Genomic DNA, 23504 nt, shown 5'->3' on the forward strand with positions numbered 1-23504 from the left:
TATTAAATTCTTGAGATCATACCTGTTCAACAATGGACAATCCTTTACGCAACTACTCCTGTAACGTAACGCAAATATTTGTACATATAGTTTTAAATTCAAAAAAAAAAGAAAAACTAGGAAGGAATTATCGACTGTGATGTACATTGATTCATATGGTGGAAAGAAACTACTTCAGAATCACATGTCTGCATCTAAGTCTCTTTGCTAATGTAATGCACGCATTGTATTTTCTATAAGATGTACAGTACTTTGGAGAAAAGCATCTGCTAAATGAATAAATTTAAATGTAAACTATGGTTGACAAACAAAACTATTAACTGGTAAATGTTAAAAGTTTTAATAACATTTTAAAGATTTTCTGCATCACATTCTGTGGCTATATGTATGTGCAAATCACTCAAACTGAAGGGGCTTCCAGTGATGTCCGATATGGAAAGTGACTGTTCAGGATATAATTCTAATATTTTAATATGCTCCAAAAAACAAGGAACTTTTAAAGTTCAAATATTTTGAATACCATAGAGATCTTCTAAATAAAACATTTTAAACAACGTAAACAAATTTGACTATAAAAACATGAAATCGGCAATCAGTTTTTCATCCGTAAAAAAAAAAAAAATTGAATTAGAGAATAACAATCACCTGTGTGAAAAATACTAATTATAATTAAAGAATGGAAGAGAACCTTCCTCAAACTAAATACGCAATTTTTGCTCTGGGTCACAGGATTACCAAAGCAGCCTTCTTGGGTAGTCGTTGTTTTACATCGTACTTCCTTCAAGTATTCTCCTGCATTTACACTTCACATAAAAAAGTGTCACTCAAGTTTATAAAGTTTAGGAAGCATTCATTTTGTGACAAGACCCCTAATGTTGGATGATCAGTGGTCGTTTAACATCAAACAAATATGGAGGAATCTCCTATGATCTCATCGGTTTTCTGAGGCACATGGATGGTAAGGCAGGCAAAGTAAAAAGGATTGGCCTTCTGCAACTGCCTAGAGCTGCCACTTATTTTGTAGACTTTGGGAAGCTTAAGCCCAGGGACCCCAGGCTCCGCCTGAGCCTGGGTCACACTTGGGGTCATCGTCAGGGTAGATGACGGGCTTGGCGGTTTTGGCATAATGCTCTAGCCTGGCCAGAAGAAAAGCCACCACTTCAGGATTCTTCTCGGACACCTCGTTCCTCTCCTCAGGGTCGGCCTTTACATCAAAGAGCATCACAGGCTTCAGGGTAGCTGCCGTCCTGCCGACCTCTGGGGTGTTGGCCATCCGCGGAGGTGGGAACCAGTGGTCGCAGCCTAAAGACAGCAAACAACAAAGGCGCTGGTATCACTGTTGCTATAGGTGGTGAGCAATGCATTCGAAAAGAGCCGAGACAAAGCTACTCCTCACACGCAGCCTTCTGTGATGACACAAAGAAGGCCACAAACATCAGACCTGAAGAGGGCAAAGCAATGTTCAACACCGTCTTGGGTTGTTTATCTTACTTTCACTAGGAACATTAGTCTTGGAATCTTAAACAAAACGGTATATATGAAAGGAGCTTTGTGCTAGCAGGGAACTGTTGATTCTGAGCCCGATTGGTGCTGGCTGGGGTTGGTGTGCCCAGCGGGGGAGACCACGGTGTTTATGCCATTCTTCTGCGTGACGCCCCTTCTTGAACACCCACAGAGAAGTCAACAGAGCGCATGTCAGCACTCTGAAAACTGGCCTCTAACAGTACTGTAAGCCTCTTTGGGGGGCCTTCGTTATAAAAAATAATAAAAAAAAAACTGCTACACAACTCAGTGCTTGACAGATCCAACCCAATAGCTCATTATTTATTTTAACCCCTAAACCTACCTCCAGGATTATGCTGTGATCCAAAGATGGTCCATGTTTATTGCCTCGATAAATGAACCCATTTCACAAGTGGTAAACCAAGATAAACATATAAACTAAAACATACTCAAAACCCAGTGTAAGCTGACACAGGAGGTAAGTGGAAATAAAGAGCTAACAGCATTACCTGGGTAACCAGTCAGCAGTTTCCAGTTCTTGTAGCGGATGGCAGCATGAACCGACACATTGAATTTGGAGCGAGACCACGGCTCTGGACCGCGGGATTCGGCCAAAGTCAACCCGGTTTCCCTGCCAGGACCTGGACGGCAGCAGAGAATAGGAACTGATAATGGAGACCATTTTCTTTTCCCAGCACCCTGCCGAGAGGCGAAGCTAGAGAAATGGCTGAACGCAGGGAAACGCCACACGCGCGCGCAGCAAACAGCCTTGAAAGGAAACACCTTGGTGGAGGCAGAGTTGTGAGGTGTGTGGGGAATACCTGAGAAACGCACTTTTGTCGGGAGCCTCCATCATCCATGGCGTTCAAATAAACGTAACGTGAAAGAACTTTTTTCATTCAGAATAGATGGAATGCAAAAGCTGCTGAACGGTGAGTGTTTTCGAGGAATTATACTAAAATTCTGAAGACAGAGTGCGGCGTGGTAAAAAAGTACTCATTCTTCCTAAGGCTTATGCTCTCGTAAAAATGTCAAGCAGCGATGAATGCCACACCGGAACTGGAACGGAGAACTATAAAGTCAGCAGTAATGTCTTAGTATTTATGAGCCATCTACTGGAAAATGTGAGTAAAAACTGAACTGGCAGAAGTGACATGTGCACATTGAAACCTGTTTCAGGATATAATGTTTGTTAGTTTTCCTCCTTCCTTACATCTGACAATTTGAAGTTTTAACCACATTCAAATTTCAATATCAAAAGTCGAAACATGCTTCTAGTTTGAAGTGCAATATCACACCACTTATTTGTACTGGCATTCGGAATTGGAGTTATCATTCGTTCACCCATCCATCTCCAGTAACTATTTCTTTATTGCCGGGTGTATTGCACAAGAATACACACACACATTAATTCACTCACACAATTACATGCTTTGGGTAATTTAGAGTCAGCAATTCAACTGAAACACATATCTTTGGATTGTGGGAGGAAACCAGAGCTCCTAAAGGAAGCCCACGTGAAAATGAAGAAAAAGTGCAAACTCCACATAGACCGAAACAGATTAAAATCCACAGCCGAAGAGCTGGGAGGCACCAGTGTTGCCTGCTGTGTCACCCTGCCCCCCACGCATGAATCAGTCATAGGACAATGACATAATTCCGAAGCAAATAAAGGCATCACTGATAAAGCCAGAGAAACTACCTAACCATTCTAGCTCATGTAAATAAACACAGATCTACTCTGAACTCAGAAATGGATGTTGTGGGCTGTTTCATGGTCCACAAGTTGGTCATCCAGTTGAGACCAAAGCAAAAATCTCCCCATAGCATGCATGCCCTTCTTTAGGCTGACTTTACCCGGGGAGGGGATACTCTTATGATGGAACATTAAATGAATGAACAGCTCTCAACATGATGTCCATACCTCTTCTACAGTGACAGAAAATAATTTGAGGAAACACAAGAAACATCTTTGCAATAAGGGGGACTATGGGCTGAAGCTGATCCAAACAATATGTTCTTCATTAAGCAGATTTCAAAGTAATTAATCTCGATTGCTTCCAAAAGCACATTTCCCACATTCAACGTTAATGTGCAAACCACATTTCTCCTTTCTAAACGTAGACAAGTGATCACTGAAATTGTGCTTTAAAGCATTTTTAAGGCAACTTCCTTCCAGTTAGCTATACCCAATAGGCACAGAAAAGGCACCAGTGATGTACAGAAGTTTGATGCTGCCACTAGTGCTATTGCAACCAGAGCAGCAGACCTGGTCCCAGTGAGAAGAGAACCTGCCATTCTTTCCAGTACATAGAACTGATCTGTTCTTCCCATTAAGGATGGGGAAAGAAGCTCCCCTAATGGTCTCCCACATCTGGATTCAACTGAGCCACTGGAGAGGTCACAAGTGGGACAGGGGTGAGTCTGGAATTGGGCACCATTCAGCACCTTTCCTTTGCCTGAAGGTACTAGAGTGAGCCCCTGCCCCCACCAGTCTGGCCATCCTGGAGATCTGATTCCACAGAGTCAGGGAGGAAACGGTGGAGCCTCCAGTGCCGTTTGAGTTTTTGGAACGTTAAACTTGGGAGTAATTTATTCCATCTCAAAGCCAAAAAAGTTTTTACTCTACTTGATGAGGAACTGGTGCCATCAAGTAACTACCAGACCTACATTAGTTGTCTGGAATTTCAAGAAGGATAAAATGTTCATCCCATCTGTGGGTATGCACTGAGTAAGGATTTCTTGAACTGCTGCTATATGCAGTGCTAGACGTAGCGACTGCGAATACAAAGAATACCAGGAGGAGTGTGACTTCAGTGTGACACAGACTTTACGAGAAAACGGGTGGGAATGGAGAACGTATGTAGAGCTGCACATGTCCAGTCTGAAATCAAAGTGACGCATCTGGGAATTAATAAAAGTGGGAACAACTAGAGCATTTAACATTATTCTATAAATGTCACCCATTAAAAATGTTAAAAGGACTACTAACAGACCCCCTTTAGGCTGTACCCCGGTGAGCTTTTTGTTTGTCATCCCTCAGATCCAATGGCTTATTTAAACACATACACACTTTATTCCTAAATTACTTACTATGTTACATTTGTATAGTAAGGTACTTATAACAATTTATCAACTTATTCAGCAAGACATTCTTGTTGAAAAATGTGTAAGAATTTATTCTAACACAGAATTCATATTTTGTTTTTGTCCAAGACAACTTTTTCCTTTAAGCAATAATTTGCCAATTTATACAGCAGGGTATTTTTACTCTATCAATTCAGGATAAATACCAATAAAGAGTATGTCAGGAGGAGTGCTATAAAAACCAAGAACCATCCGATTATAAGGCAAGAGGCCTGGACACTTTCCTACCTGCTCCTCCTTGTATGGGACACAGCAGGTTATGAAACATGGCTCTGCATTTTAAAGGGATTGAATGCAGATCATAATTACTTTTTTTTTTTTTTAGAAACATTGGTTGGGCTCCAGTTCTTAAAATGTCTTCAGCCATGCAGAAGGCCAGCATTTTATTGGTCTTGGCATGGATTTGAGTTTTGTTATTTCATCAGAGTTATTCCACTGCAGGCAGCACCACAGTTCTAGCAGTGAGTAACATCTAGACAGCTGTATTTTGGCTTTTTAAGTTTAAGAGAAAGATGTTAGCCTGCAGGGTAAAACTCTTTTACAAGCAGCTAATCGAATGACCAATCTCATCACCTCAAAAAGTCCATATTAGGCACAAATCCAATTAATGCACTTAAAAAGAACTTTACCGGTAAGTTCTTGGGTCAGCAGATAGTGTAGTAGCTGGAGCCATCGCCTTGCAATCAAAAGATGCAGGTTTGAATTCCACTTAATGCTATAGTACCCTTGAGCAAGGTAATTACCCTAAAATGGCTCCAGAAAAAAGTAATTACCCAGCTGTATAAATTGGTAGCTTAGCACTGCAAGTTTCTTTGGAAAAAAGCACCAGCTAAATGAATAAATTACTCTGGAGAAAAGCATCACCTATATAAATTTATGTAAATGTAATCACAAGCTAACATGTGGCAAGGGGAGAACAAGCGTGTGTGTTCAGTCTTCATTACTAACAAGTTTATCATGTACAGGCAGCCCTCGAGTTAAGAGCATCCGATTTACGTACAAGCTGTACTTACGAACCACCTCATTACTGACCGGAAGTTGATTTTTTTAATCACCCTTAAGTAACAATCAAGTGAAAACTTCATACTTAAGCCTATTAGATTAAAAATTTGAGTTACTGTATATACAATGGTTCGTAATAATAAACGGGCACTACTCTGTCAGCTTGTGGGTGGGAGACGTGAGCCCGAGAGGTAGGACAAAGACTCGGTTCTTTTCAGTTGGACCACGTTGCTGTTAACAGTGTCTCGTGTGTTATTGTATTTGGCTTTAATGGTTTTGTTTTTACCCTTCTAACCATGGCACCAAAGCATAAATGTGATGCAAGCGATGGTGATGCATCCAAGAAAAGGAAAACGATCACGACTGAAACTAAAGTGAAAATAATAAAGCGAAAGGTGAAACGTCAATGAACAATGGAAAAGCGAACATTAAACTTTCAGTAATGTTTTGCACGTGCGCGAGCACACACACACTGTCCCTCCCTCTCTCTCAGCTACAAAAGACACTTCTTCCCAGTTGCGGAATCGCACTCCAGACATCAACCCCCACGTGCGCATTCTCAAACCTACCTTGCTCTGCTCTTCAACTCCTGTCCCTCATTGTTTCCCAATCCCGTTCCAGGTCCCTTTGATAACGGCCGCCGTCGACCATGATTTCGAACATTCGCCTCTGTTCAGTGCGCCAATTGACCAACCATCCGCTCGTCCCCGACCACGAGAACAGGTCTAGTCCTTCGATTCTGAATAAACAACCCTGCACTTGGGTCCAGCCTCCTCCATGTCCTCTGTTCATCATCACAGTAGTAACATTTATTATTATCTCTTTCTATGTCTCTTTATTAAATACTGTAGTTACATTTATTATTATTAGTTATCATTACATTGTATTATTATTATTACTACTGCATTGTTATATTAAAGATGTTTAAGTGTATCCAAAGTGTTTCTTTAATGTTTTTTATGCACAGAAAGGTACACGATATACTGTATATTAAGACAGACATTTGATCAACTGACGTTAGATACCCACCTAACTGTTACGACACGTCAAAGTCCGACTCAAAGACAGACTTAGGACACGGAACTCGCTCGTAATTCGGGGACATTTTAAAATTCACACTGGCAGAGTGAGAGTCTTCCAGAAGAATACGGACACAATATACCTTACACTTTTGAGTGAGTCAGCACAGCGTCTCATTGAAATGCACCCAATTTCCCGAAAGTCTACTCTGTTTTGAGTCACACACATATGCAGTGTGTTACAGCGACAAATCAGTGGGGGAGGTGGGCAGGCTGGGGATGCATCTCCTCTCAGCATGATCCTGGGCCATGATGAAATGCAACTGCACGCCGCCTTGTGTATTCAAGGAGCGACAAACGTGGGAGTCCAGGGAATACGTGAAGCTGAGCCCAAACAGATGAAATTCTGGGCACCGAGTTAAAGATAGAGGAACTGTGATGTTGCAGCAAGTAATAATTGGAAACAGGCTAAAAGGCCAGATCACAGTGCAGTGGCGTGCTACATCAAAAGGGAAGGATAACTTTGAGAAAAAAGGCTGCTTCCCAGAAACTGTAGTTGGCATGTTTGGTAGCCTCTGGGGCTCTACAGGCTGCCAGGTTTGGAGTGATGGGGACTTGCATGCCCAGATGACAGATGAGTAGTAAAGAGCCTGGACATGCAGAGCAGGACACGATTTACACTGTGTGTGCCCCGTGCACCACTGAGCACCGCGAATGGACACACAGAGGGAGCGGGGGACTGTGTGCTACCATGATTCTACTGTGTTGGGAACCTTTTGCTCTGGATGATGCTGTGGAGCATGTGGTAACAGCAGAGCAGAGGATGTACAAGCATGAGAAAGTTGTGACTCTTCTTTAGTGTGGCATCTTGTTAACTTGAGCAGTCTCTGGGATAAGACCCCATGCCTTAGATTTATTCATATAGCTGATGCTTTCTCCAAAGTAATTTACAACATCAAGCTATCTAGTGATTTATTATTTTTACACAGTCTGTTAAGTTTTTACTTGAGCAAATCAGAGTAGGTACTTTATTCAAGGACAATACAGCAGACAGTAGGATCCAAACCTGTGACTTCTGAGTCCAAGGGAAGAAGCTCTAACTGTAGTACAAGTATCCTTATAGTTATTTCTAAGTGTTTCTGTATGCAAATTACCATTTACACACTGCTTCAGTAATTTCAGGGGATGTTCACATGTCCGTTGCCCTACTATGGACTGGCAATCCCATGCAGCGGGTACACCGCCTTGAACCCTATGCTTTCACGATAGGCTCCGGAACACTGTGACCCTTAATTGGGCAAGTTTTTATTGATAATGAATGGATGGATGGAAGGATGTCTACATATTCATGCTGCTGAAAAAACAATGCCTTTCTACCAAAAGCATTACATATTTCTGACAACCAAGACAAATTCTTCAGCCATTTAATTAGAGACGCAAATACTGATATTACATACAAAGACAAGGAACTGAATGGCAGACAAAGTGTTTTGATTTATTAACAAACAGCTAATAAAGCATAATAAATATCTCTGTAATAAATCTTGTGAGTTTCAGTATGACCATAAAAGTAGAAGGGTGAACACTTCCATCTGGGTGTAAGAGTGGTTTCCAACCTCAGTGTGTGTGTGTGTGTGTGTGTGTGTGTGTGTGTGTGTGTGTGCGTGCAGGGGTGTGGACACTGGTCCAATCTATACAAGACACCTTGATAAGAATCCAAACCACCAACAGTTGTACCACGTCCAAGTGGCCTCATTCCTGTGAGCTCTGACAAGCAACCCACCACCCACCTCTGCGGAAATCCTCTGCATTTCCCATAACAACTGCTGCCAGTATAAAGGATGTCACTCACGTGAAGGCAATTCTGCATGTCTGTCAGTAACAATCCCAGTGGCAACACTCAGCTATATATTCTTCTGCACAAGATGAGAAATACTATTTGATAAGATGATCAGTCTTATATCTTTTTCAGAGAAAATTTACCAGTTCAGTTACCAGGAAGGTCCCTGTTGAGAACAAATGGTAAACAACGGTACTTACCCTGAATGGCTACAGTACAAACATCCATGTGTTCAACTAAATACATTTCTCAAAAGTGTCAGCATGGAACACAATTCCAAAAATCAGATGTGTTATTTATGTAAACCTTTCCGAGTACCATGTCTTCTGTTTCAAATTACACGTCTGACTGAATAGATAACCATATACCAAGATTGTCATTACAGGTCAATTTGAAAAGCTTGCAGTAAGGACACAAAATGGTCTTTTTTCCTCTTACAAAACTATAACATGAAAATATTTAACCTACTATTGGTATAATTAATCCTTCTTTCTGCTGGATGACATCAGTAAAACAAACCACCTGCACAGTGCCAGGAAAATTACTTACGTGTTACTTTCTTCAAATTTCTGGATTAAAAAACAGGACTGATTAGCAGGCCTTTGCTTGGAGTTCTTAGTTTCTACACAGTGTAAAGGGTCAAGGCAAACGTCACTTTGTGAACCACTCTGAAGGCCCCCAACACTAGCGCTGCCAGGTCAGCTTCTGGTCACGGTTGGCTAACAGGCAGGATGTGCCACATTGTGTTACATTCAGCGGGAAGGTCTTCGTCTGTAGCCTTGAACAATTTCTGGCCATGTGCAAAATCCCACCGGTGAATTAATTTGATTAATAAATGGGCTCTGATCTCAACCAACATGTCGCTTATCCTGTGCCCCTACATAAACAAGACGACCAGGAAGTCAGAACCGGGCCAAAGGGCTTTGCGCTGTGCATTTAGGAACCGGGGGACAGAGAATTACATCATCCTGAACTAGGCCAAAGAACTGAGAGATATTAAGGCTTGGGGTTTTGGTCTAGTAACACGCCATTTAAACATGCAAACAGAACATTCTGTGAGATTTGACAAGTTCTGGCTGTTCATTAAGTGCCGTAAATCTCCTAAGACCATACTCTGCTGCCATTATGATTTAATAAGTGAGGTAAGGGAAAATATGACACTGTGGGTCCAGCTTTCAACAGTGCTTACCACAAAGTTAAAAAGTACTAGTGGAACATCTGAGGAGCACCAGACTTGTGCATTGACTAGTCTTGTGATTTAACTAGATCTGGGCTTTGGTTAAGAACACCATGGAAATGTATGGCAGACAAATGACAATGTGCATCACCAAACCAGTAGGAACACAATGAACAGGTGCAGAGAACATATACATTAGTTATTAGTTAGTTATCTACCAAAAAGTTTGAGTACACCCGGGCAATTCCTGTACAGGACAAGCTGGAAAGACAGGCAAGTGTCCTACATCTCTATGAGCCACTACAGAAGATCTGGGAAATCATGTCAACTCATTTCCTGGTCAAACTTATTAAATGTGGGAAAGAAGTTAGCTCCCAGAAAGAATACGCAAACTTTGGTCTGGTACTGTAGATAATTTGTATAAAAGAGGGTGTGATAACCCTCTACCATATTTCATACATACCACAAGATGTGGTCAAGAAAAAAGCACAATAGATGGATTATGTACCTCTGATTTTGAAAAAAATCTATGTTTGTAGACATTAAACATAACATTTTCATCCAATGTGGGTCAATATGCAGCCTCACCGCAGAAGACGCAGCGCAGATGCGACGTTCCTAATAAAAGGATGCAAGGGGAGGCAGTACTTACAGGGTGAGATGTCTTCAAACAGCGGGTCGATGTTGTGCAGCAGTTCCTGCCTGGGTGAGGGATTCCCTTTGCTAGAAGAGAGGCAGTTACTATTAGTGTTTTATCACTCTTCTCAATGACCAGAGCATTTTCCTCTTCTTACTCCTTGCCATCCAGGGAAAATGTAAACTACCAGAAGCAGAGCTTTATGTTGCAGGCAGGCCAGCTGATGACCCTCAACCTAAGGAGCAGCTCGCTCAGCTTATTGGGACTTGAGCACAGTTGACGGTGGAGGAAGCTGTACGTTAGGGATCACTACATACACAACAAATCCTTACCCCAGAGGAGCAGAGTTCAGCCAGAATCTCAACATTGTTTTCGTGTCTCACCTACATCGAAACATATTCTTAAATTTTCAGTTTTCCTATGTTTTTTTCCTCCACACTGGCAGTGAATGTGGACACCTTGTTTATAAAGATAAAATGTTAAGAATTTACTATTTCATTCAATATTTTGTGAAAGACAACCACGTAACATGTGCCTTAGTGTTTCTGATCAGTAACACTTTTCCTGGCCAACTGGAAAGACTCTTCTCCTTCCAGCAAGGAGATGATAGATAATATTTGCTGCTGCAATTCAAACCTCTGCAGGAGCTCCAATGTCTCTCACATGAGAAAGTACTAGCAATCATGAGGGGGAAGGGGGCGAATCAGAGTCAAGGGGCTCAGGCGACAGTCACTGGTGCCTCACAGAACAATAAAGAGCCACTTCGCAGCAGCCAGCTAAGAAAACGAGGCTAACAATTGCCTTCCTCCCTGCTGCGTACCTGCAACTGTACACTGTGGGGGAAACGCAAGGGTGTGAGCTGCAGAGCCCATACCGCAGCGCAGTGCAATAACATCGCTGCTATTAGAGTCGCTCGACATCGAAAAACGTGACATACGTTGTATACGTTAAGCTCTATGCTCTTTGCAATTCTGCCTTAACACAGCTTGTTGTGCTTTCCCGGACGTAAAGCAAATGTATTTTTGTTTAGCTGCAGAGGTGTTTTATGTAGGCATTTCATTTAGCAAATGCAGTACCTCGGCAAAAAAGGTTTCAGAGATCTTGTAAGACTCCAAGAACAAAGCGGAGGGGGGGGGTATAGGAAAATGGTCAGAAGACTGTTTAATGAAAGGAGCTTCTTCCCTAGACCCCTTAACACTACCGTGCTAACAACAACAACAAAAAAAAAAAACCTTTTTAATTTAAAATTTCCTTTCTTGGCCCAGCTGTGGGCTGGATGGGTGGGTTTCTGTTTATGACCAGATTCCTGCTTCAAAATCCTGGTTGCTACGCTACAATATACAGTGGGTAACATGGTTAGTAAAGGTATGAAAGGTTTTATGCTTGAGAGGAATGCTTATTCAGAGTAAAAACCAGTGACAGACTGGGTGCAAGGCCCTCACTCGTAATTTGCATCGTCCGTAGTTTGAAATGGCGTAGCCTCTAGAAATAAGCATTATGTCTTATGGAAAATGCAGTCAAACAAAATGAGTGGTGCAGTGGTGGGGCGGTGGCACCACAGGATTATGAATTCAGGTGTGGGATTGAAGCAGTTCAGTCAGTGTAGCATTTGAATGTTCTGTATATTTGTGTGTCTTTCCTCCCACAGTCCAGAGACGTTTACTTCATGTGGAGTGATGACTCCAAATTGTCCTTTTTTGTGTCTATGCATGGGTCAGATTGCTCTGTGATGGGCTGGTGTCCCATCCAAGGTGAACTCTGCCTCAAACTTTATGCTTTCAGAATAGGCTCTGGACTACCATGTTCAAACACAAACTGTGTGTAACTTAAATAATACCATCAGATCAAGCTTATTGTTAACTATTATCGCTTAAAGGAGGTTTTCGGGTTAGGGAGTTGTTGTATTTTACACATTAAAATGGTACAAGTAATTTGGCAGCTGTAGGATCATATGTCAGAACCACCATTTCCAGCGAGCGTCATCAAAATGCGAGGAAAAAAAAAACACTGGCTGATAGTGAACTTCCACCTCCTCCTGTCCCGTATCACCGCAGTGCAAGAAGGATTCAGGAAACTTCTCCTCCTGGACACCTCAGCAGTACTTCAACAAAAGGCCCATTGACCACTGGAGCCCTGCAGGAAGCGCCCTTCACTGCTGAAGATATCAAACAAGGCAAGATGTTTCCATATCAGTGAGGGCCCATCTCTCTGAGAGGTGGGACAGCTGCCAGTCTGAGCAAAAGGCCAAGAGATAAAAAACCTCTTTTGGAACAACCAAGAGGGGAGGGGGAGGGGGGGACAAAGAAACCTCTGGAAACTTCCCTCTCGACACCACTGACTCCACAGAAACCAATGCGTCCTGGAGGGCTTCATTCACCGAGGAAGATCCTGAAAATCTCTGATGGGACTCAGGAAATGGACACATCAACACTGAGCTGTCTCCTGGAGATGCAACGTGGCTGTCTCTCTCTCTGTGTGTGTGTGTGTGTGTGTGTGTGTGTGTGTGTGTGTGTGTGTGAGTGAGAGAGAGAGAGAGAGAGCGCGCATTTGTGTGATGAGGGTGCAAAGTAACCCTTCAAAGCACCAATTCAGGATGAAACATCTGCACTACAGCACATTACAGTATACCATACTTCTTTAAATGATGTAATAATTGCTCCCCTATACTGAGTGTTTTTTAAACTTTAAATAAACTGAATGATGAAGTCATTCAAAAAAAAAAATCCACATAAAGCTGCTGATCGAAAGGAATCCAACTCCAAACTGTTGCTGATATAGTCAGTCACAGTCACTCACTTTTTCCAACCCCCTGTCCCAATCAGGGTTGTGGTGGGAGGAAAACTGGGGGGGGAATACAACCGGAAAACCAGTCCATCACATTGCAGCCGCGCGAACACGCGCACGCACGCACGCACGCACACACACACAAGGGCAGTTTAGCATCGCCGATCCATATGAACTGCATGTCTTTGGACTGTGGAAGAAAACTCACGCAAACAGAATGAGAACATGCAAACTCCACACATACTGATTTGGATTCAATCTTACAACCAAGCTATCTGCTGCATCACCATGATACACATCTTTCTAAAAAGGACCTTTACCATTTATATAATCAGCAGATGTAAAGATTCCTTAGGCTGGCACGGTAAATAGCGAGTGCACGTCAGTGAAAGGTTCCTTGCAGTGCTATCAGCACTGACTTTTTGTATTTGTATGTTTTTTTTTTTTTTTTTTTTGTTTTACCAAGTGCTGATGTTTACAACACACCCACACAATACACTTTCTAAGGGATGTGGAGCCCAGTACTGGAACCCACCTGATTGTGTCCCACACATTAAAGCCGTCCAGGGGTTTAGTTCCATTCATGGTCCCGCCAGCAAGGGCCACCAGCGTGGGCAGCCAGTCGGAGATATGGATGAGCTCTGTGTTCACGGTGCCAGGGCGAGAGAGCAAGGGGCTCGCCACGAAGCCCACGCCCCGCACCCCACCTTCCCACAGAGACCACTTCCTGCCTCTCAGCGGCCAGTTGTTGCCCCCCGTTAGCGTCTGACCCCCGTTATCTGCGAAGAAAACAAGGGCCACTTTCAGCGTTTTCACATGAACTTAACATCCCACAACAACATACACCTTAAAACCAAGGAATTATTATTATGCTCATTTAGCTCACAGTGCTATGTTGGTACAATAAACTCCAATTTACCCATTTACACAGCTGGATAATTTTACTGTATAAATTCAGGGTAAGTACCTTGCTCAAAAGCACTACGAGTGGAAGCAGGATTTTAACTCTGGCTTTTCGATCGCAATGTGACACCTTGAGACATTATGCCACCTGTTGATCGAAATGAGGCCGAGTCATTTCAGAATCAGAATGAGCTTTATTGCCAAGTATGTTCACACATACAAGGAATTTATCTTGGTGACAAACTTCCACAGCACAGACAGAATGACAGTGACAAGACAGATGAGAAGATAGAGTATGTGAATGAAGGATAAAAAAATATATAAAGTACACAATATACAAAAAATAATCACTAGACATATGTATGTACAGGTATGTTCTATACAAATGCAAGGGAATGTAAGAGATATGATGTGATAGATAGATAGAGTTGTGTATTGCACTGGTTTACTCTCTAGGGGGAATTTAGCTGTTCATGAGCTAGACGGCCTGAGGAAAGAAACTTTTCGTGTGCCTGGCCGTCCTGGTGCTCAGTGCTCTGTAGCGCCGGCCAGATGGCAATCCTTTCCCCATGTGAAGTTTTGTCATGTTCTGTGACGGCTCAACATATATTAGATAGAACTTCTTGACTTCACCACGTTTTTAAGACTGGCAGCTGTGTGACAGTGATATGCTGCATGTCCTGATGTGTGCCACCACAGCAGTAGTATGTTTTTAATGCAACTATGGCATAAAGAACAAGCTCTTCACATAACAGTGTAATCCCACAGTGGAATGGTAATAAAAGCACAAATCAAGGTTAGGTATCCATCTGGAGCACACAGTGGCCCCGATTGCCGTCCAGCAGACTGAAAAGAACGTGTCTGGTGAGAGACGGAGACCAGGGCGTCCCCGTATAACACCATCAACCAGGTGGTGAGAGGGAGGGAGAGAGGGAGGCCCCGGCACTGTGCTCCACCTCCTTGCCACAGCACAACACACCAAATCTGCTCTTAATTTACTCACTTTTATTTATTTCTGTCTCACACACAAACACACATCTGGAGGAGGTGATCTTGGTGAGGTGAAACAACGCTGTAAAATGTGGGGCTGCTCCGTACAGGCTGACAGCCACTCACGGCCCTGTCCGAAATCAGCCACATCACCAACGGGGATGAGAGGGGACTGGGCAGCGGGGGTTGGTGGAGGAATGTTCTGGAAACGGCGTTACTTTTCTCAGATTCATTTCAATCCACCTTCAGCTCTGCATCAGAGCACAGGCTTTGCGTCGGTGTGTACAGAAGGCCACTGGTGAGCATCCACATTTCAGCATTTGCAATATTTTTAATCCTTTCTCAAGGACAGGGGAAATTTTTTTTTCTAAGGCAGGAAGTTCCATGTTTCTGGAAGCTTCAGCATGCGGAAATCCTTGTGAAAAGCACCTCATTTCAAATAGCTATTCTTGATTTTACTAAAAAATATTTGCTTTACTCTTTTTTCCCCCCCTTGTTTTATGTTGTTTGGATAGAAGGGACGTTGGCTTACGGATGTACCTACTTAGGTGGATGTATTCGCTGAAGAAATGTGCAGAGCACCATGCAGGAATTTGAACAACACAATCTTTTGCCCATTTGAGCACTTCTTTAAGCGCTACAACGCGCGGCCCCAGTTCCTACAGTTCCCCTTACGATGTGATGGGGAATCTCCTAGCTCGAAGCACTATAGATTTTTAGCCTTTGTGCTCGCAAACAAGCGAGGAATGCAGGGGAGCAGGTCAGCTATAGTGCAGTCGCAGTGATCACAGACTGGTGCATTGTGGGAGGTCAGCGCTCTGTCAGGAGGCTAATGCTCCATTACACTTGCCGTATTACGTATTAAGTATTGAACACAAGCAGGTCATACCACAAGACTGCTGCCTATATCACCGTGAAATTACCCGACACATCACTGTTACAACCATGCACTAATGGCAGGGTTACCTAATAATTCCACTATTCCGTAAAACTATCTGTTCCGAATGACATTTCTAAGCTATGTACAAAAAAAGAATATAATTTACCCTAAGAGTAAGAAATGCTGTTTAAGGCAAGTAGCAACCTCATCAACTTTTTTTCTAAAAAATCCAACATGATGATGATAGAGCTGCTGTCTTTGTTATGCCTTTATAACTGATTGAAGTATGAAGTCTATCTTCCTTTATGCACGATGTGGTATGCTCAACTCTTCTAACTCCGGAGAATGGCAGAATGGGAATCATTCAAACAAACTTCACCAAAAATAATACACACACACACACACACACACACACACACACACACACACACACACACACACTTTCAGAACCGCTTGTCCCATACGGGGTCACGGGGAACCGGAGCCTACCCGGCAACACATGGCGTAAGGCCGGAGGGGGAGGGGACACACCCAGGACGGGACGCCAGTCCATCGCAAGGCACCCCAAGTGGGACTCGAACCCCAGACCCACCGGAGAGCAGGACTGTGGTCCAACCCACTGCACCACCGCACCCCCCTCCCAAAAATAATATAATAGTAGTATTACATATAACAACAGGTAACAGTGAGTTTTGTGGTGGGGAAAAACTTATAGGACACTAGCCATTCACAGTGAAGTCTTAGGTTGAGAAAAATTTACTTTTTTTTTTTTAAAACTGTCTGAACACAAAGACTATGTATGGACACTGGAGATAAGTGCGGAATATTAAAGTACTGTTCTGACTAACATGTGAAAATCACTGCAGGCTAGACTGCAACTTTGAACAACGGTCATATGGTCTAAGAATCAAACGTGCAAAAAGGGACCTCTTGTGGTGCTACAAAGTATTGCGCAACTTCTTTCATACTGCCAAACCAACATGTACTTTACCTCTTTTTCTCAGTTTAGGGGCTGCCAAAAACTCAGTTCCCCTGCGAAGCATGACATTGAGGGCAACTTGGAAGCAGTATGCAGTACAGGCACACAGCCCATCTGATGTAGATGCTTCCAGCCACCCACTCTTTCACTCCACAGGCTTGAGGCTTCAGCAGGGGATCCAACCCACTTGAAGAAAATCATCATCACCACCACCACCACCACCACCTGATTCCATCTGCTGCCCTTTGGGTGTCCAATTGGGTGTAGGGGATCATGTGAGGACAGAGTGTAGAAGAAACCCAACCACCTCACTCACCTAATGTCACACAGGCCAATGTTGCCACAGATGACTGGTGTGACACGAAAGGAATTTGAATCAGGATTCCTGCTGTAGGCCAGTGGGCAATTTTACCAGTGCTGCATTAGAGAGGTCATACTGTACTGTTTTAACTGAAAAATACTCCTTACAGGGAATAACTGGCTTGCTTAAGTTACAAATCCTCATTGCAAGGAAAATAAAACCATTCACAAGACTTATAATCAATGCCACATCTACTTAAGGGATAAAAAGGAAACTGCAAGTTTTTTGCAGATATATTGTTCAAAACCTCATGCAAGCACTTGCTTTTCACTGGAAGACACTTCACTTCTCCAGGGAGGCAACAATCATAAAACAACATGTCAGGGGCACCACAGTGAAAACAGATTGGAAACACATTAACTACGTGTAAAATATTCACCTTCATTCACAATCACATTTTTGGTGTCTAAGCTATGATGGTAGGGACACAGCTTATGACCTTTAAACCTTAAGTGCTGTTACAATTATGCTTTCCATGGAGGTTAAAGAAATAAAAACTAAGTCACATACTCGAAGGAAATTCACTGTAACTCCTAAGAAACCGAGCTTGATTTAAACTCTTGCTAGAACCCACAGCCAGAGAGCTGGGAGGCAACAGCACTACCTGTTGTGCTGCCTTGCACCCAATAATTTAAATACACACAGAAGACATGGCCTCTGACTATGTAAACCTGGAATCTCTTTACAGTTGCTTCTAAAGTATACGGTTGAGTAATGAGCAGACAGTATGCAACAGCATTATCTCTTCTTTCTCAGTTCTGACCTATTTCAAAAGAAATCTTCAGCAATGATGCAGCACTTGTGCAAGAAACATTTCTAAACTTCATTGTTACTTTAACATGTGTAACATACAGTGTGGTTCCCCCTCAAAATGCAAAAGGAAAAATAACTGATTATTTATAAAACAGAATCCCGAAACTCAGTCATTCACCCCCCGACTCTTTTTTTTAAGAAACTGTACATACTACAGTGCTGAGTCTTAATGTATCTTATGTCAGACATTTTATGCTTTTAAATGATAACACATGAATGATTGGGGTGAGGTTTGAGCAACTTCCTAGAAGTCTAGTAAGTAAATCCAAAAACTTTTTGCTGGGTCTCAGGAGGACAGAGCTGATACAGTAATAATATAAATATATTGAGATACGCAGAGTATCTATTGTATTAGGATAAAAACTGACAAACTGAAAAGCCTCAGAACAAACAATAGATAATAGCTAATTTAGGTGTTACTATTACAAACAAATCATATGCATTTCTATCTTTCCGATTCACTTTAGAAAATAAAAACAACAACATTATTTCATATTTTTCCAATGCAGAATCTTTTGTATGCTCCAGTTTTTAACGAACCCTATTTGCACACAGAGCAGTCTACATTCTCCACTGACATGAAAAATGAGTTAAAGTCTTTAAAACACGGACCTCAAATGAGATATTTGTAAGACATGCTGGATCCATCCTTGCCAGTCGAAAAACAGTCACATCAGACATGTAAAATAAGAGCTGAAACGACAGACGCTGTTTCATAAATTAATGTAAATGGGTGAAGAATGTAACAGAAAAAGAGAAGTAGCACTTTGTAGTGGCTGTGACTTTTGAGACATTTCTTCCGTTTTGCACCATTACTTCGAAATATCAGTTAGCAACTGATGCCAGGACTCATCATGTGGCCCTCACTGAACCATAAAACATCAGGTCTTAACAGCAATATCTTCAAAGCTCCACTCAGAAGGTAGTATAGCTGTTAACACCTTAGACTTATAAACCTGAAGTTGGCTGGTGTTGATGCCCTGCTCCTGCAGTACTATGCCTGACAAAGGTACTTATCCTGAACTAACACAGTAAAAACTAAACACAAATGGCTCACAGGGGACAGCTGTTAGTGTGGTTAGGGCTGCTATGGTTAGACCCAAAGGTTGCCGGTCTGATCCCCACCTCCAGCTGTAGCACCCTGAAGCAAGGTACTTATGCTAAATTGCTCCACTAAAATGACCCATCTATAAAAAAATGGCCAAGTAATTGTAAGTAGCTTAACACTGTAAATCAGTTTAGAGAAAAGTATCAGGTAAATTAATAAATATAAGATTTTACAAATGTTTTGGGTAAGCCCTTTGGTTAGATGGCCAGTTCCATCAACTACTAGGCATCAGTCCCAGAAGACTCTGGCCAGTGGGCATGTTTAGAAAAGGGCTGACACGTCTGTACGAAGAGCAGCCGTGCAGAGAGGCAGCGCTACTCCTTACCTGTGGAGAACACCAGCACCGTGTTGTCCCACAGACCGCTCTCCTGCAGCGCTTGGGTGACGTTGCCCACCGCCTCATCCATGACCGACACCATGGCCGCGTAGTGGCGACGGTCCGTGTCATTGATGAAGGCGTACGGCTCCAGGTAGGGGCTGGGCACCTGCAGGGGGCTATGGACCGCCTGTAAGGCCAGGTATAGGAAGAGGGGCTGCCAGACAGGGGAGAGGGATGAAACAAGGGAAGGGTGAGCATAACACCATGTATACTCCATAAGACCCGTTAAGTCTTTACATGATCATATAGACTTTTAACAAGGGGTTTATCCTAAGAATCATCATTTTAAATCTCGTAAAAAACTGCAAAATAACTTGAGAAAAGCACTTTGTGACCACGATAGATTGAAAACACCACACTATCATACTGTGTACTGGCAAGTCTCGATGTCATTGACGTAGGTGGACAAACTCCTTTTGATCTGAGGGCTCAATAACAACCTTGAGCAAAGCAAAAATCATTTTTTGTAAAAGGAAAAATTCCTCAGCTATAGAGACTGATCTGCATATTATTCCTGCTACTATCAAACTTTCCTGCAAAATGTGTATCTGGTATTACTACATTTCAGTTAATCAATGCCTTTCTTCAAGGCAGCTCATAATATAAGACTTGTACACTAAGCTGCTGGCACTCATTACCTATTGATTCAACAGGCTAATTTTCACTGGAGAAATTCAGCTAAATACCTTGGTGAAGGTTAATACAGCAGGAGCAGGGACATAAACCTGGAACCTTTTGATTGCAAGGTGACGGTCTAAGCACTGCGCCACCTGCTGTCCCCCATTATTATTTTTCAGTCTAAAGCACGCAGTAAACTAACAAACTGTATGTACCTTTTCTTTATTGTGTTTATTAATGATGCCCACAGCCTTTTCTGTGAATATGTGGGTGGAATACCGCCCATCATAACCTTTGGCCACTTCCTCCCCATCCCTGAAGTCGACCGCGCAGCGCGTCTCATTGTTTGGGGGAACAGGGACACAGCGATGGTGTGTGAAGTAGTCCTCGCTGCCTGTGAGGTAGCCTGTGATTTGAGGAACAAAATGAAAAGCTCTAACACAACATGTTCTGTAGAACCATAAAGGACTTTTACATAAAAGCAAAAAACACCTTCCATCACTTGCTCTATAGCACACATTGTCTGCATTCAATTTACTCAGGAACGATATCTAGAAGCCTTTTGTGTCTTAACTAATTCAATGTGCCAAACGGTGACTGACCAAAGAAAGAGTCGAAGCCCCTGCGGGTAGGGAGGCAGTCCTTCTTGTACATGCCCAGGTGCCACTTGCCCACCATGTGTGTGGAATAGCCCGCTTCCCTCAGCAGCTGGGGCAGAAACTTCTCGTCCAGCGGTACACAATAGGGCTGGCAAGGCCAGATGATTTCATGCTGCATGCCCGTGTGGATCTAACAGGGTGACAGAAGTGCACACATCTCTATGCCGTGGTCATCAGCAGCGTGTTCGCACGTTCATTTTCTCCTTAAGGCCTGGAGGGCTTTTCTTTCCATCTCCTGTTACTCAGAGTGAAGAGAGAGATAAGGAATATTTTTAAGTGATTCTTCACTTTATCACAAACAACCACTTGTCTGGTGCATGATTTCCATGGGCCAAAGCAAATCCTACAGACATGGACAATATACACCAATCCATCACATTACATTTATTCATTTTGTTGACACTTTTCACCAAAGCAATATACACTGTTAAGGTTACAAATATTTACCCCTTTTTACAGGTGGATAATTTTACTAGAGCAATGCTGGATAAGTACCTTGCTCAAGGGTACTACAGCCAGAGGTAGGGATCAAACCTACAGCCTTTAGAGCCAAAGTCAGCAACCCTAACCACTACACTACCAGTTGTTCCCACATAGCAACCGCACACATTAATTTCCTTACATTCACACACCAGAGGCAATTTAAATTCACCAGTTTACCTGAAACACATGCCTTTGGACTCAGAGGAAACCTACAGTAACACAGGAAGAACATGCAAATTCGACACAGACCGAGTTGGACTCAAACCTAGGTCCAAACCCTTAATCCAGGTGCTGTGAGGAACCGGCGCAACCGGCTGTCACCGTGCTGCCCGTTTAAAAGTATATTTTGCAGAGTTTATGAGAATCAGTTGAGAAATCCATTGTGAACCTTTATTTTATGACACCTCTGCCTAAGATAACAGACAGCATACAGCCCTGAACTACACTGTACCACAGGGCTTATTTACAAGCTAGAGTCCACCTTACATCTTTGCAGGATATGAAGCCGCTACAGGCACTTTAACTTCTTTTTGATTCCTTTTTTCAATCAAAATGTAACCAGTTACAAGCTTAACAGAGCAACATTTATTCATTTACTCAAAGACCTCCAGTAAAGCAACTTTTGCCTCTGTCGGTCCTACACTGTCAGATTTTCTCATATGTATGTGCTTCACTAGTCTGTATTAGAGGGGGCGCGGTGGTGCAGTGGGCTGGACTGAGTCCTGCTCTCCGGTGGGTCCGGGGTTCGAATCCCACTTGGGGTGCCTTGCGATGGACTGGCATCCCGTCCTGGGTGTGTCCCCTCCCCCCTCCAGCCTTACGCCTTGTGTTGCCGGGTTAGGCTCCGGTTCCTCGCGACCCCGTATGGGACAGGCGGCTCAGAAAGCGTAGCCTGTACTAGATATGCAGGAGTGTTACAGTGAACTTCATAAAATTATAAGATGATGCAAAAAACTACTAGGGCTGTACAACCACACTTTTGAACAACAGCTACTTGTGTGATGAACATATGGTGGAAAGCAACAAACTAACTGCACTTGCGAATTGTGTATCTGCATCCAAGTCTCTCTTTCAACTACTGATGCGCACATTGTGTTTTCTATGAGAGATGTACGTCGCTTTGGAGAAAAGCATCTGCTAAATGAATAAATGTAAATGTAACCCTTTGCCTTGGAGTAGTACTATGTACTGGGATGCATTTCCATTTCCCTAAAGTGTTGATCACGTACGTGGAGTCACTTCTGCTCGGCGTCTAACTGAAGAGGTAAGAAGGAGCAGGGAATTATTACACGTGTCAGTTCAGGGAGGACACCCTCCCCAAAGGTGCACCTGGAGCGGGACTGAAACTAGAAGCCTGCACACAAGGGAACAGCTCTAACCACCACACCACCTGCTGGTTTAACAGCAGAAGCTCACCCAACTATCGTCAGCGTCGCTTTATTATATTCGTGCAGCATTTCAAGAATTTACACTGACGACCTCAACTATTAACTCGTCATTTGCTCCAGGTGGGCCCGGAGCTCGAACCAGAAACCCTCCGGGCTCACGACACGCCCGGCTCCAGCACTCACTGACTCACTGACTGACCTACCTGGTAGCGGCCGGTCATGAGCTGGTTCCGGGAGGGAGTGCAGAGCGGCTGCACGTAGTAGTTGTCGAGGCGGACGCCGCGGGCGGAGAGTCGGTCCAGGTGCGGGGTTTTGATCTCGGAGCCGTGGTAACCCACGTCGTTCCAGCCGTAGTCGTCCGCCAGCACGAAGACGAGGTGCGGCGACGGCCTCCTGGCGTCCGCGCACGCGAAGAGCAGCGCCACGGAGAAGGCGAGTGCGCGCAACGTCGCCATACGGGGTGCGAGGCGGTCTTCTTCTGCGAGCCGCATCGACGAAACGCGGAAACGGCAGCGCGAGGGAAGCTTTCGGGCGATTTAAAAGTGCGCGAAAGTCACGCGCGCGCTGTGTGTATATAAGGCTTATAGCGGTTGACGGGGAAGTCCCATGAGTTCGTACGGTACAGGCAGCCAGCAGAAGAGAAGTGGAAGGCGTTTGTTTTAAGAGGCCTCAAAGTGTATGAAGTAAACGAGCAAACTCACAAAGCTCTGATTCGCTCTCATTTTTGTCGAGTAGTGTTGTATTATGTTTTGTTTTTAGCGCTTGGAAGAACGTGAGGAGCAGTTCGTATACGATGTGTATCCTGCTGTAGTAGAGAGACTTGAGGCGATGTGA

At 43.4% G+C, this 23504-nt stretch overlaps 1 protein-coding gene across 2 annotated transcripts; it reads right to left on the reverse strand.

Moving 5' to 3' along the window:
* Window positions 1-305: 305 nt before the first annotated feature.
* On the reverse strand, window positions 306-23481 carry arsb (arylsulfatase B). Of its 2 annotated transcripts, XM_018736792.2 has the most exons (8): window positions 22874-23481; window positions 20743-20929; window positions 20356-20546; window positions 19469-19676; window positions 13645-13888; window positions 10341-10411; window positions 2013-2144; window positions 306-1302 (listed from the first exon to the last, which is right to left on the reverse strand). In XM_018736792.2, the coding sequence occupies exons 1-8, from the start codon at window positions 23159-23161 to the stop codon at window positions 1037-1039; spliced, it is 1587 nt and encodes a 528-aa protein (XP_018592308.2). In that variant the 5' UTR covers window positions 23162-23481; the 3' UTR covers window positions 306-1036. The 2 variants fall into 2 exon arrangements, with proteins under 2 accessions (XP_018592308.2, XP_018592309.2); XM_018736793.2 differs by lacking the exon at window positions 2013-2144.
* Window positions 23482-23504: the final 23 nt, after the last annotated feature.

This window comes from Scleropages formosus, chromosome 6, assembly GCF_900964775.1.
Source record: "Scleropages formosus chromosome 6, fSclFor1.1, whole genome shotgun sequence".
Taxonomy (NCBI): domain Eukaryota; kingdom Metazoa; phylum Chordata; class Actinopteri; order Osteoglossiformes; family Osteoglossidae; genus Scleropages; species Scleropages formosus.